A 15,906-nucleotide genomic window follows, 5' to 3' on the forward strand; every position below is an offset into this window, starting at 1 on the left:
ACCTATTGAAATGTTTGGCCTGAATTGCCAGGTGATCGAAAACTTCCTTGCCTAGGGTATCCTGAAAAACTTTGTCGAAGACCGCGAAGAGATCTGATGCTTATGAAAAAAGTTATAGCGTTGCATTGCTTGGCGAAACAGCATGATTTTGTTGCTGTTGTTATTCCTTTACATGTTAAAACATAAACACATGCATGCGGTTCGTTGGTTATAACTATTTTCACAAACATCGGATCGCTTTGCGGTCTTCAACAAAGTTTTTCAGAACATCCAAGGCTATCATTTTACAGTATCGGTTAAAAAGTTTCAGACAACTTTTTTCAACTTATGGCTAAAATGCAAAAAAGTATGTTTTCACATACAAAATCCCATATAAATTTCAAACATAATGCGCAAAGTGTAGACGCAACCGATCGAGCTCAAATTTTGCACTGATACTCAGGATCCGAAACGGAACCAAAAAAGCTCTGAACTGAGAAAACGCTTCCGATGACCCACACTACTAGATACTGTGCGTATCTGATCGTGTCTCAAAAATCAAGTCAATCGGTTCAAAATTGACTTATCAACAGCAAGTGACCAAAATAGGTGGTCCTGCCCGAATGGTCCCAGACCCTACATGCTAATAGGACAGATCGGTGAAGTACTAGATTTGTAGTAATGAGCTGAATTTTAGTATGGTGAGAAGGTCAATTCTCCGTTTCTGCAATGAAATGGTCCAAAAAGCGTGGGTATTATGATTCCTTGCCTAATTTGATACTGTTTGAGCAAAACTTTGGGCAACAGTGTTGTTGTTTTCTCCATTTCTTGCAACATAAACAACATTGTTATCCAAAGTTTTGCTCATACAGCATCAAATTAGGCAAGGAATCATAATGCCCACGCTTTTTGGACCATTTCATTGCAGAAATGGAGAATTGACCTTCTCACCATACAAAAATTCAGCTCATTACTACAAATCTAGTACTACACCGAACGTGCCCCATTCTTCATCGGCTGGTTTTCGGCGAAAAATGATAAACTTTACATATTACGTGACTGTCCGGCAGTGTTGCTTGTTAACATATTTGACCTTGTGTACTTATAACTTAAATTTCAGATTGATTGATTGATTGATTTGTCTTTATTAAAGAGACTTTCAGCCCTTGGCTGGTTCGTCTCTAAAATTTCAGATAAAACTACCGTGGGATGCCGTAATTTCGTGCTGGTTCAGATTTCGCTAACTGATAAGATTTAGAGATCCTAATAATGAACTAATTGTTGAATTTTCCATATTTCACTTTTAAATTAGGTACACATTAAATTTTGACAATAATTGTACAATTAATTCTATGATAATGATCTCTGAATCTTATCAATAAGCGAAATTTGAACCCAGATGAAACAAGGGCACCCCACGGTACAATGTAAATGACCTTCATAACACCGTTTTTACATGTTTTTGATAGTATGAACTGAAAGAGTAGCATGAGTAGAACTCAGGTATTATGGGCACTTTTTCGCTATTACTCAGTCAATTCCAAACCAATTGACTTGGTGTTTTGTACACGGATAGGTACTAAACGTACATACTTAGAAGAGTTCTAGAGAATAATATTGTTCCGTCCAAACTTTATCCGAGCTTTATGGAATTGAAATTCATTATAAACTTGACTACTCATTTCAAACAAGCGAATATACAATACAATAAATGTACTTACCGTCTTGGTGTAGACAGCGTCGCGTCCCAGAGAAGGTGATTGTTTTGTTAACTGCTCCTTCAATCTCTGCGAAATTGTTCCTCATTTATTGTACTGATTCATTCAATGGACTTGAAAACTAACTTACCAATCGAATACCCGAATGCATATACTTCACTTCCGTGGAAATGAAACAACTTAGTTGGAGAAAATTCTCCTTGGATTTACTAACGGGTTCGTCTTCTGCTTCCGTGCACTTCATTTCCACGTCGAACGAACCTCCGAACCACTGATCGATGAAGGAACTGCAGAAATAAAGACGTTTTTAAGCTAGCTATTTTAGGGGAAAATGAAAATAATCATACTTATGCTTCACAAGCTGATCCTTGTCTCCTTTTGTAGCCGGAAGTTTCTGCTGTAGCATCTTCAACAGCTCCGACCAGCACTCGTTGGCGTCCTGCTGCCGATAGGTTCCATTCTCGCCAGTTTGTGCAAAGTTGGGAAACGCAATGTGCAATCGCTGAAGAAACAGTACCGGTGTTACCGTATCGCTTTTCTCCATATCATCGAACAGATTACGCATGGACTGCGTGATGGCTCCGGGTGAAGCAAGTCCAGCCAATCCGGAGGAACCGGAAGAATCGTCCTTGAATTGTTTCAATGAATCGCGCAATTCCCGGACCGATTTCAAGCACTGCAATGTGGCGTTCATGTAGCAGGTATTGCCCAAGTTGGTCAATCCGGCTGGAAGTTCAAGCTGAAATCGAAAGCGGATTTGATATACATACATCTACCATTTAATTGGCATTAACTTGGAATCACACTTAAGTTTTCCGGAAGAGTAAACTTTTGGTGAATCCTATTATGACTACTTACAGCAGTAGCCAGTTCACTTTCGTTCATATCTTCGATAAATTTGGGTTTCTCCACGGGTTCCTGCGGAACTTCTTCCTTCGTGCCCAGCAACAGAAGCGTTGTTCCCTAAAATACAAAAAGAAATGTGCCAAAAACTTTTGATTAACTTAAATTTAAGCCAAACATACATTCTTTATCGGTACGTTCCACTCATCGTCCTTCAGGCTGATTCCCTTGCAGAGCACCTTTTGGCGCTCCGGTTGTACGCCGGTCAGGGCGTACAGTTGCGCCTTGAACAACATAGGTTCCTCGTCGGTGTTGACATCCACACTGGGGAAGTTCTCCTTGCCCCATTTAACTTTCACTGGAATATCAAAGGAATAAAGAGCAAGAGATTCATTCCGATGTCAACTACTCATCTATATAACCTCCAATAGTCCGCGGATGATTCCGAGGAAACCCGTCGTACGAGAAAGGTGAAACTTACCCGTAAAAGAAGGCATTGTCCACCGGATTGATTTCGAGGGTACTTTTGATAGAAAACACTAGCAAATTCCGATAAAAATCACTTCTCAAACGATGGTACAAAAAAATGTTTAGCCTGCAACTACGAAAATCGCTCTGCTGATGAGTTTGCGATTAAACGCGAGCCAAATGACATTTCAAAATTTTGATGTCGCCGCGATTGTGGTGCGTACGCAAAATGCGTAACTTTTATGTTTTCATTTTATCGCACCTCTCTCTCCTAGCACGCTAAAAATAACCACACGCTTTGGCTACGCTGAAAACTCGACTCAAATATTGCCAAACTACACACTAAGATCAGCTCGGTATTTTCCCCATCTTTCTACTGAGTTCTCAACAGCAGATTTAACTCGGTACGCTCGGTTATTTATTTTGCGGATATTCTGTAAATGAGTTACCGAGCTCAGCTCACAAACTGTCAAAAGCTACTGAACACGCTCCCGCCAGAATACCCATTTTTTCATTGCTATCTCTGTCGCTCTTCGAGAGGCTCCATTTAAAAATACCCATTTTCAAGTTGGGCGGCCCAACTCATAAATGGGTATTTTTAAATGGAGCCTCTTGAAGAGCGACAGAGATAGCAATGAAAAAATGGGTATTCTGACGCGAGCGTGAAGCACGGTAAATATCGTTACTGGTGAACGGTAAATACGATTACCGAGTGTACCGAAATAAATCTGCTGTTGAAAACTCAGTAAAAAGATGGAAAAAATACTGAACTCAGTGAAAAAAATTACTGAGCTGGAACATCTAAATCTTAGTGTGTATAAAGCAGGTTCCCTGGCAGGGCCAATAGATTGAGTTTAAATAAGGGCGAAAGTAACATAAGAGAGTAAGTTCTCTTCATCGACCAAGTCATCGACTCTCTCATCTTCAAATCTAGATTGAGTTTAAATAAGGGCGAAAGTAACATGAGCGAGTTCACTTCATCGACTCTCTCTTTTTCAAATTAAAGCCCAGTTTCGTGTTCAAAAGGATTCGCTCAAGAAAGTTCTTGACCGATTTCTTGCAGAAACTTTCCACAGTGACAGCCATTTGAATTGTCATTCCTTCGCAACTGCGTACTGCGATTGAAGAAAAACGGTTTCTTGGGCGATTCAGGCAAGGAATTGCCCATGCATCAAGATAGGCCAAAAAATTCCTTCTGAACTGCAAACAGCCCTTAAAGCAAGGGGGTAGACATTATTAACATACTTAGTATACAAACCGATATAATAGTATATTAACGGAGATTCAATACATTTATCTGAATCTAAGTAGGTAGTAATCTCATGAAAAACAACAACATCGTTATGATCATGACAGCTGGCTAGTATTAAACATTGTTGCACCAAGTTCGATCAATTCCAGACATCTTGAACAGTTTTTTTTGCTTGCGATCCATTAGTTGTCGTTTGAATCTGAGTAACAGGAGTGGGATAGTAAGCATTCGTTGCGGTTGATTTCAAATAAGGTAGGTCTGAGGGTAGGTCCATCTGTACCTTATTTGAAAACGAGCTGATATTTTACGCTTTGCAGATACTGTAATATGATCACTTCACAGTTGGCGACATTGGACAAACCTTAAAGATCGTTATTATACTAGTAACAGAAAGGACTGCGGTTTTCAAGTTCTAAAAACCTATAAAAAAAAACATCCCGCTGCTCGTGCTTCATAGAATATTGAAATTCTATAGAAATACATATGTCTTTAATCTTGATATGAGATGTAATTATCATTTTTGAAGTAAAAACATTCAACATGTACGTTCAAAGAAAATTGTTTTATTATAACACAAACAGAGTAAATCGATGCTATTAAGACTATACAACTTTGTAGCTCGTTCGGTTGTCCTAGAATGTCCAAAATATCGCCATCACGCCATTCTCTAAAAGATGATAACAGAATTAACTATTGGCCGATAGCAAGAGTATTACAAATGTATAAACAATAACGTTCCCTTGACCTAATTCACGAAGTTTTCGAAACTAGTGAACAAAACTTCTAGGAAGAAACTAACCTCGCTGGGATTACACAAATGTCATTGGATTGTTTATTATCGATCTGTGAGAAAAGGTTGCTGTGATCTTTATTAACATATTAGCATATTTTTGTATACTAAGCCGGAGCTAGTAGATGTCTGGCCCCTTGCCTTAAAGTGACAAGATGCAAGTATGGTTGCACTTTTTGGTCATAAATCGCTAGGTTGCGATGCAATACAGCGTCTAAGTGTAAAAAAGTTCGATTGAATTTGCTTCTTGTCACTTTAATTTGCAGAAGATAGAGTCGATGAAGAGAAGTCGATCATGTTACTTTTGCCCTTATTTAAACTCCATCTAGAAATATTTGTTAAAAAAGAAACCAATGCTCAACGCGAGGCACAACATATCTTGTTCGACTCGATCGTGTTTTCATTAGTGTCAAGCTGATGTTGTTTATTGAGTTCTTTCCTTGTCAAATACCTCGTTTCAACCGTAAAGCCGTCTTTCAGTGTACCTATTTTCTCTGGTAAAAATCATTCAACGCATGGCGGGAGTTTTCGTTCAGTGTAAGTGTATCACGAACGTTTCCAGCGTCTCACCTTTCGATGTTTCTCTTGCTTAGCTTATCTGTCACTGTCACGCAAAAGCAGAAGTCGTGAACGTGTTCCAAACGACGATTTTTTTCATTTTTTTTACAAATCCAGCAGCAGCATTGTTTTATCGTGTGTGGTTTTGCGGTTTTTCTTATCGAAAAAATCACTGAAAATCGTTTCAAACGGGCAGTATTTCCTATTAAACCAGATCTTTGCTTCGCAGAGTAAGTAGTACCGTTTGAAATAGGGAGGAATCGAACGATTCCCCGAAGCTGACCGCAGAATTTTCCAGAAAGAACGGCCACAATCACATTGCGTTGTTTTTCTTGTTTTGCTTCTTCGCAGACAGTCAGTCGGTTCTATTCTTCCCCGGACGACAAAATGTCTTTCGTTGATCTTTCCGGTGACGGAGGCGTCCAAAAGCAGATTCTCCAGGAGGGAACCGGCACGGAGACGCCATCAAACGGATGCACCGTGGCACTCCACTACACCGGAACACTGGACTCCGACGGAAAGCAGTTCGATTCCAGCCGGGACAGGAACGAGCCCTTCGAGTTCAAGCTTGGTCAGGGATCGGTAATCAAGGCGTTCGATATGGGCGTGGCCACGATGAAACTGGGCGAACGGTGCATATTGAAGTGTGCACCAGATTACGCGTACGGAGCTTCCGGAAGCCCGCCGAACATTCCACCGAACTCGACGCTGAATTTTGAGCTCGAGATGCTCGGCTGGAAGGGTGAGGACTTGAGTCCCCAGTCAGATCAGGGCATTATTCGGTTCATTCAGAAGGTCGGAGAAGGCAAGAAGACACCGAACGATGGAGCCTTCGTAAAAATTCACTTCGTTGGCCAGTATGAGGGAAAAGTCTTCGAAGAACGAGATCTGGAGTTTACCCTCGGGGAAGGCGAGGAAGCCGGCGTGATTGCCGGAGTGGAAATTGCCCTGGAAAAGTTCAAGAAGATGGAAACTTCCAAACTGATTCTGAAACCGCAGTTTGCCTTTGGAGCGGAAGGAAAGCCCGATCTGGGCGTACCGGCTAATGCCGTTGTGGAGTACCTGGTGACGCTGAAGGAGTTCGAGCGCGAGCCGGACAGTTGGAAACTGGACGATGCCGAACGGATGGAGCAGGCCAAGCTATTCAAGGAAAAAGGTACCGGCTACTTCAAGGAAAACAAATTCAAGCTGGCACTGAAAATGTACGAGAAATCGCTGGGCTTCCTGTCGAGCAGTGGTAAGTTAAACGGGGGATGTTGTAAGATCATTCACAGGTTGTTGACTCAAATTAGAATCTATCAGCACATGATACAAGGTACAGACATGATTTGAAACCAATAAATTTCTTGACATTCTCTGACCTTTCTAATTTTACCATGTAGGTATGTAGTCTACACCCTGTTTCATAAAGAAAAACTTCTTAATTTCGTTACAGATTCTCAAGAATCAAAGCAGTCTAAACTGGCCGTTTACTTGAATAAAGCCTTGTGCCATCAAAAGCTTAATGAACACGATGAAGCTAAGGATGCGGTAAGTCTAGGATGCTTTTTCTATGATTGAGCATCTTTCGACAAATTGGATGTTGATTATCAAAAAAAGCATACCCTTAACTCAAATAATTTTAATCAATATTCCCTTAAAATGCCATCTGGGTAGTTCTGTATCCCACATACTAAAGTTCACGTTTTCCACAGTGCAACGAAGCGTTGAACATCGACAAGAAGAGTGTCAAGGCTTTGTACCGACGTGGCCAATCCAAGCTGTCCTTGGGCGATTTCGAAAGGGCATTGGACGACTTCAACGCAGTTCGTGAAATCGAACCGGAAAATAAGGCTGCCCTCAACCAGGTCACAATTTGCAAGCAGAAAATCAAAGACTACAACGAACAGCAGAAGAAGGTTTTCGCCAACATGTTCACCAAATTTGCGAAAAGCGATAAGCAGGTGAGTGACAAACATTGAAAAAAAAAATTGGTTCTTTATAATTTACCATTGGTGAAAAGAAGTAACGAAAAACTTTTATTATTTCGATTGATGTAAATCGACGCTGAAAATGAAGTAAATTTTCCCAAACCCAACTCCTTCGTATGATTATTGCTACCACTCCTACCTAACTGGAAACCGTAAATGTACAACGTTCAGCGCGAAGAAGAGTGGCAAAGCAAACAGCCGGACGTGATGAAGCAAAACTTTGGCGAATGGCGTGATGATGAGCGGGAGCACGAACCGACCCGTTTCGAGCAGGAAAATCCGGACGTCATCATGCTGAACGAATCGTTGAAAGATTTTAGAAATATGTAAAAGTTCACATCTTGTGGTATAGGTTCCATCCTGCCGGACTTCCCAAGAACACGGTGCGAGTTTCAATTGTTTTAGTAATTGCTTTTCGATGCATCTCAGTGTAGCATTTCCCATAAAATTCACCTTAGTAATTAACGCAAATGAGTTTATCCTATTTGAGAAAAGATACACATAACTAGTATGTACAACAGAAATGAAACGCATCTTGTCAAATGAAACAAAATACAGAATAAGCTTTGATGAAAATGCTTCGATTGTAAATATCAATAAAAAGAAATATCCATGTTATTCGTATCGAAAGTCGGTTTTTCGAGCGGTATTTATACCCTTCTAATGGGTGTAAGAAGGGTAAAAACATAACGAAGATATCACCAAATCACTTTTTCATATTTTAAGATCCCAGTACAAAAAGTCAAATATTTGATCGTGAAGAAACCTATGCTCAAACATCTTATTTGATTCGATCGAATTTTCATTAGTATCGAACAATCCTTGTCAAATGTTTGACCCTGTGTATTTATAACCTTACTAAAACGACCCCAAACTTTTGATCGATACATCATATTTTAACTATTTTGAGCGGTGACCCCAAACTTTTGAGAGATAACATCGAATTATTTTTTCAATTTTTTTTTATCTAGGTGCGGAAATCAGTCAAGAGCTAACAGAAATTAGGTTATACATATTACCATTATCACCATCACTGATCACTTCGACAATGATTTTTCATAAGGGCCTAACTGACTTGAAATGTTGAAAGCCTAACTGACAAAAAATGTTGGGAAAACTCAATACACATTCTTAACACAGAGAGGATCGATGAAGAGAAATCGAAAATGTCAGTTAGGCCCTAATGAAGAATCAGTGTCGACTTGTTATTACACACTGTTACTGTACACAAGCATTCTAAGAGAGGTTCTTTGAATAAATACCTGGAAGAATATCAACAGTTCTCCTTGGAAGAATCGGTAGAGGTATTCTGGAGGAATCTATGGAGGGGTCCTGATTGAATTGCAAGAGGCATTTCTGAAGGAACCTCAGAAAGATTTCTCTAAAAATCCTAGAAGAATCACCGAAAAGCTTTCTGTAAAACTCCCAGCAAGAATGCTTGGAGAAATCTCTTGTGAAATCTTTAGTAGAATTCCCGAAGATATGTACCGCAGTTAGAACTTTTGGTAGAGTTCTACGAGAAATTGCTGGAAGTACTACAGCAGGAGTTGCTTGAGAGATCCCAGCTAGAATTCCAGGAGGACAGCCAATAGGAGTTTTTAGAGGAGAAATTAAGGAAGATTCACCGTAGAAACTTTTGGTAGGATCCCAGAAAGATTGCCTTGAAAAATCCCTCCTAAAATTTCTGAAATCGTAATAAAAATTTCTTGGGGAATTCCTAGAAAAATTCCGAGAAGTGTCATAGTAAGCATTTCTAGCGAAATTCTAGGAGGGATTGCAGAAATTTCTAGTGTAAATAACCCCATCAGGAATGCCTGGAGGAATCCTAAGAGATATTTACAGAAATTTTATAGGGAGGAATCCATAAAAATATTCCTAGAGAAATTCTTGGAGGAGTCTCTGAAGAATCAATCGCAGGATCAAATAGGGTGGGGCGGGGCAAGATGGGTCAGTGCCATTTTCGGGCGCATTACTCATGTTTTGATTATGGTAATAATTTTGTTAGATGACCAGCATGAATAGACAAAAGTTTGGGGCATTGATTGAAAAATTATTCACTCTCATTGGAAATAAAAAATAAAATGGTTTTTAGCTATTTTTCTTACGCGATAGATTCCATATAACCTTCATATAAACGGCCGCGGGGCAAGATTTTTAACGTATTTTTGGAGCATTCAAAAGTTATTTATTTCGACACTGATTTTTCATTTGGGCCGACATTTTCGAGTTCTCTTCATCGATTCTCTCTTTGTGTTATTTCAGAATGTGTATTGAGTTTTCCACAGATTTTTTGGTTGAAATGCGAAGCAGACGGCTACATGTTGCTATAGAAACAAAAAGAATAATGATTTTGTTTGATGATGATTAACCCTCCATCAGTCGCATCAAAAAAAGTTACACGAGCGGTCGCGTCGTGTACTCAGTACACGACAAACGCTTTCAATTATGGTTTATATGCTTTACTAGATACAATGTTGGTGTCTTCAGCAAAAATGTCCAACTGGATAATGCGCGTCTGATACTGGACATGTGGAACCGGTCAACACGATCTGGTCCTGTCCCGGGTGTCGGAATGGCCCTCGCGGGAACCTGTTTCGTGGACATTTCAGTTATGGCACCAAAACTAGGCATGCGACGGCTCTATCTTCATGATTTTTCATGTGCATCATCTTAGTAACCATGAATATGGCCAGTGACCTCCCTGGCTAACCCGTGGCCACCGGAATGTGCCCTGGAGGAACCTGTTTCGAGGACATTTTGACCATGACACCAAAACTAGGCTTGCGACGGCTCTATCTTCATGATTTTTCATGTACATCATCTTAGTAACTATGAAAATGACCAGTGACCTCCCTGGCTAACCCGTGGCCACCGGAATGTGCCCTGGAGGAACCTGTTTCGAGGACATTTTGACCATGACACCAAAACAAGGCTTGCGATGGCTCTATCTTCATGATTTTTCATGTACATCATCTTAGTAACCATGAAAATGACCAGTGACCTCCCTGGCTAACCCGTGGCCACCGGAATGTGCCCTGGAGGAACCTGTTTCGAGGACATTTTGACCATGACACCAAAACTAGGCATGCGACGGCTCTATATTCATGATTTTTCATGTACATCATCTTTGTAACCATGAAAATGACCAGTGACCTCCCTGGCTAACCCGTGGCCACCGGAATGTGCCCTGGAGGAACCTGTTTCGAGGACATTTTGACCATGACACCAAAACTAGGCATGCGACGGCTCTATATTCATGATTTTTCATGTACATCATCTTTGTAACCATGAAAATGACCAGTGACCTCCCTGGCTAACCCGTGGCCACCGGAATGTGCCCTGGAGGAACCTGTTTCGAGGACATTTTGACCATGACACCAAAACTAGGCATGCGACGGCTGTATATTCATGATTTTTCATGCACTTCATCTTAGTAACCATGAAAATGGCCAGTGACCTCCCTGGCTAACCCGTGGCCACCGGAATGTGCCCTAGAGGAACCTGTTTCGAGAGCATTTTGACCATGACACCAAAACAAGGCTTGCGACGGCTCTATCTTCATGATTTTCATATCAATTATTTTAGTAACCATGAAAATGACCAGTGACCTCCCTGGCCAACCCGTGGCCACCGGAATGTGCCCTGGAGGAACCTGTTTCGAGGACATTTTGACCATGACACCAAAACAAGGCTTGCGACGGCTCTATCTTCATGATTTTCCATATCCATTATTTTAGTAATCATGAAAATGACCAGACCTCCCTGGCCAACCCGTGGCCACCGGAATGTGCCCTGGAGGAACCTGTTTCGATGACATTATGACCATGACACCAAAACAAGGCATGCGACGGCTCTATCTTCATGATTTTAGTAACCAGTGACCTCCCTGGTCAACCCGTGGCCAACGGAATGTGTCCTGGAGGCACCTGTTTCGAGGACATTTTTAACATGACACCAATACTAGGCATGCGACGGCTCTATCTTCATAATTCTTCATATCCATCATGTTAGTAATCATGAAAATGATCAGTGGCCTCCCTGGCCAAACCGTGGCCACCGGAATGCAAAAGTAACTGATGCTTTATCCTCATTCACGCTAGGTGAATAAGTGTCTCTGGCCTATGAACAATCACATGAAGTTCACGTTCATTTTACGTCAATTGATGGCTTGATGACATCTGTCAGGCGTTGCAGTTACTCAACTTCATTCGTTAAATGAAACGTAAACATGTTGCAGTTAGCAGCTAAACAAAATTGCTGACACCGAAAACTATCATATAACTGCGAAATTGTTCGTATAACGCTAAACTAGCTAGCAGACTTGATTCCAGGAGGAGCGTAATATCATAAAGTCTATTCCGTGAATCACGCTTATTATTCAAATAGCAAAACATTGGAACCATAAAAAGGTTACGTTATATCGAGGTAAAAGTTACGTTATATTGAGTTACGTAATATCGAGTCGAGGCTACGTTATACCGAGGTATGACTATAAAAATCAGTTGGTAACCAACACCACAAAACAAAAAATTTCGGCTCCGTGAAACAAAAAAACTATTTTTTATTTCTTTCTAGCCGAAAATTACAAAACAAGATTTTATACAATACAATAAACGCTTTTGGGTGGGAAATAGGTATCAAATTTACGGATTCACCATGCTATAAGCGAAAATAATATGCATGACCACCCTCATATAGAGTAGGAACCGTGAGCGCTGGTCTTTTTCACGGTTACTTAGGGTGAATCGTCAATTATTGCACACCTTGAAAACTTGCTAATTGTTGCAGACTCCATGCTTTGCTTATGAGATGTGCAACAATTGGCGAGTTTTTAAGGTGTGTAACAATTAGCGATTTACCCTAGATGATGGATATATAACATCAAAAAGATAGAGCAGTTGCATGCCTAGTTTTGGCGCCTTGGTCAAAATTGTTCTCAAAACAGGTTCCTTCAAGGCAAAGTCCAGTGGCCACAGGATGGCCAGGGAGGTCACTGGTCCTTTTCATGGTTACTAAGATGATGGATATAGAAAATCAGGAAGATAGAGCCGTCGCAAGCCTAGTTTTGGCGTCAAAGCCAAAATGTCCACGAAACTGGTTCCTCCAGGGCACATTCCGTCGGCCACGGGTTGGCCAGGGAGGTCACTGGTCATTTTTATGGTTACTAAAATCATGAAGATAGAGCCGTCGCATGCCTTGTTTTGGTGTCATGGTCAAAATGTCCTCGAAACAGGTTCCTCCAGGGCACATTCCGGTGGCCACGGGTTGGTCAGGGAGGTCACTGATCATTTTCATGGTTACTAAAATAATGGATATGGAAAATCATGAAGATAGAGCCGTCGCAAGCCTTGTTTTGGTGTCATGGTCAAAATGTCCTCGTAACAGGTTCCTCCAGAGCACATTCCGGTGACCACGGGTTAGCCAGGGAGGTCACTGGTCATTTTCATGGTTATTAAGATGATAGATATGAAAAATCATGAAGATAGAGCCGTCGCATGCCCAGTTACAGTGTCATGGTCATAATGTCCTCGAAACAGGTTCCTCCAGGGCACATTCCGGTGGCCACGGGTTGGCCAGGGAGGACACTGGTCATTTTCATGGTAACTAAAATAATTGATTTGGAAAATCATGAAGATAGAGCCGTCGCAAGCCTAGTTTTGGTGTCATGGTCAAAATGTCCTCGTAACAGGTTCCTCCAGGGCACATTCCGGTGGCCACGGGTTGGCCAGGGAGGTCACTGATCATTTTCATGGTTACTAAAATAATTGATTTGGAAAATCATGAAGATAGAGCCGTCGCAAGCCTAGTTTTGGTGTCATGGTCAAAATGTCCTCGAAACAGGTTCCTCCAGGGCACATTCCGGTGGCCACGGGTTAGCCAGGGAGGTCACTGGCCATTTTCATGGTTACTAAGATGATGTACATGAAAAATCATGAAGATAGAGCCGTCGCAAGCCTAGTTTTGGTGTCATGGTCAAAATGTCCTTGAAACAGGTTCCTCCAGGGCACATTCCGGTGGCCACGGGTTAGCCAGGGAGGTCACTGGTCATTTTCATGGTTACTAAAATAATTGATTTGGAAAATCATGAAGATAGAGCCGTCGCTAGCCTAGTTTTGGTGCCATAACTGAAATGTCCACGAAACAGGTTCCCGCGAGGGCCATTCCGACACCCGGGACAGGACCAGATCGTGTTGACCGGTTCCACATGTCCAGTATCAGACGCGCATTATCCAGTTGGACATTTTTGCCGAAGACACCAACATTGTATCTAGTAAAGCATATAAACCATAATTGAAAGCGTTTGTCGTGTACTGAGTACACGACGCGACCGCTCGTGTAACGGTCTGGTTCAAAAAAAAGTTACACCAGCGGTCGCGCCGGTGTACTGAGTACACATTTAAAATGTGAGGTTAGAATTACGTATTTTTCGAGTACTTTCCGTGCATTTTTTCATTTTTTTTCTGCCTTACTAACAAGAAGAAGAGTGGATCTTGGAATAGGACCAACACCCGGTTCAATTTGGTGCGAATTTCGATTATTTTTTTGCATTTTTCTGAGACGCGTGTACTCAGTACACGCAAGCGACTGATGGTGGGTTAACCTGGGCTTGTTAGGGGAATATCTGTAAATAAAAACAAAATCGGGTTAAGTACGGTTCCTTTGAATTCCACTAAGAATTTGCATCCTTTGACAGATACGTATTTCGACCTCAACTGTAAGGTCGTCTTCAGTGTCTTGTACTTGACTCGACTGAAGAGATCCATCGCATTCTACACGTCTTATACATCTAAAAATAATAGGTAACTTAATCTAGGTAGTTTTTTTTTCTCCCGAGCATGCAAAAACTTATATCTATATTAACCTCCACCATTTTGTTTGTTTTGATCAAGTTATTAGCGAAAAAAAATCGTCAAAGAGAAATCGATCAAGTCAGTTAGGCTTTTATGAAAAATCATTGTCGATTTTTTATTACTAGACTATCTCATAAATAACTTCAATCAAGCGGAATGAACGCTCAAAATTATTTCATAAAATTTATGAAAACATCGATTTTCAAGTCGCCTTAGGACTACTCAAATCGTAAAGTTTTTTATAAATATTGTGCATCCTAGCTTAATCACTCAGATCCTGCTGATCTGAGTCAGCCGCCATAAGATTGCGCCCGTTTGATTTGTACACGGCGGCTGACAGCTCCACCCGGCGGCTGCAAAACAGTTTTAGCCAAGGTGCACACCGTGTACAAATCATACGTGCGCGGTCTGGCGCTATCTGAGGCTGCGCGTTTCGAACGCACCTTGCTGAGAATCTAAGATAAGCGCGACAATATTCCAAATAAATTTATAAAATGTTTACTAGTTCTCTTGTTTACTCAGTATGGATATGACGCATAGATGAATGCGGAACAAATCTTATATTTTGACGTTTTTCGTTGAGAAAATGTGAATTACTTAAAAGGTGACCCATCTTGCCCCGCACATTTTTCACAGCTCAAAATCGATCACTTTTTAAAACTGTTTGTTTTGTTTGTTTAACATCATATTTTGTATTTAATGAACTTGTTATAGACTTTTAGCATAGCTAACTAGTGTACAAGGCATAGACAAAATGATCGGGACAGGCAAAATTTTCACTTCTCAAAAAATGTTCAGCTAGCGTAACTTTTCGAAAAGTGCATCGAATTTTCTCAAATTTTTACTGTAAGTTCGTCAACTAGTTGTGTATTAGTGGTACACATTTGGGAAAGATCGGGCCATTTTCCACGAAGTTATAAAGCTTCTTGTAAAAGGTAAAATTATCCGATAGCCAAATTTGAGCTATTATATCTCCTGATTTAATGAACCGATTGCAATGAAATTTTGACCATTTATGACTTACATAATAAACTCTGGAAAACATTTGACTTAACTTGAAATTTTCAACAAGAGAAAAAGTTATAGCGATTTTATTTTTTTCACGATTTTTTGGCAATTTGGTCTATTTTTAATATGTATTCCATTATTGTTTCATTTTGTTGGCGGTTTTGTTGTTACTTTCCTTTTAACTACATTCATATATATGTTAATTAGAGGGAAGTTAAACGAACTATAATTTGCATCTTGAATTTTGAAACGATGTTCAAGTTTTGGATAATTTGGTGTTTTATTAGAAAAATAATCTTGTCGTTGTCATTTTCTTCCGTGTTAAGAATTTTAAGTTAAGTCAACGGTTTTTCATAGCTCATTATAAGTCATAAATGGTCAAAATTTCATTGCATTCGGTTCATTGAATCCGGAGATATATCGGCTCAAAGTTGGCTATCGGATGATTTTACCTATATAAGGCCCATAT

General features: G+C 40.5%; 2 protein-coding genes across 4 annotated transcripts in view; one reads left to right on the plus strand and one right to left on the minus strand.

Moving 5' to 3' along the window:
* Positions 1-3,207, minus strand: part of LOC109406525 (ubiquitin carboxyl-terminal hydrolase 14) — a 33,746-nt gene extending 30,539 nt beyond the window's left edge. The window contains exons 1-6 of the mRNA XM_019679618.3: positions 3,022-3,207; positions 2,723-2,898; positions 2,556-2,660; positions 2,045-2,436; positions 1,828-1,984; positions 1,701-1,766 (exon numbers count right to left, since the gene is read on the minus strand). Of these exons, the coding sequence (XP_019535163.3) occupies positions 1,701-1,766; positions 1,828-1,984; positions 2,045-2,436; positions 2,556-2,660; positions 2,723-2,898; positions 3,022-3,037 (912 nt within the window). The 5' untranslated portion in view covers positions 3,038-3,207. The remainder of the gene's footprint in view (positions 1-1,700; positions 1,767-1,827; positions 1,985-2,044; positions 2,437-2,555; positions 2,661-2,722; positions 2,899-3,021) is intronic.
* A 2,499-nt stretch (positions 3,208-5,706) lies between these two features.
* LOC115262055 (FK506-binding protein 59) lies at positions 5,707-8,154 on the plus strand. Of its 3 annotated transcripts, none has more exons than XM_029863992.2 (5): positions 5,707-5,838; positions 5,960-6,845; positions 7,044-7,138; positions 7,303-7,551; positions 7,750-8,154. In XM_029863992.2, exons 2-5 carry the CDS (start codon positions 5,996-5,998, stop codon positions 7,906-7,908), a joined length of 1,353 nt encoding a protein of 450 aa, XP_029719852.2. In that variant the 5' UTR covers positions 5,707-5,838; positions 5,960-5,995; the 3' UTR covers positions 7,909-8,154. The 3 variants fall into 3 exon arrangements, with proteins under 3 accessions (XP_029719852.2, XP_062705331.1, XP_029719853.2); XM_062849347.1 differs by having other exon boundaries at positions 5,713-5,838; positions 5,964-6,845; XM_029863993.2 differs by having other exon boundaries at positions 5,714-5,838; positions 7,667-8,154.
* The last annotated feature ends 7,752 nt before the right edge of the window (positions 8,155-15,906 follow it).

Source organism: Aedes albopictus, chromosome 2 (genome assembly GCF_035046485.1).
Source record: "Aedes albopictus strain Foshan chromosome 2, AalbF5, whole genome shotgun sequence".
Lineage (NCBI taxonomy): Eukaryota > Metazoa > Arthropoda > Insecta > Diptera > Culicidae > Aedes > Aedes albopictus.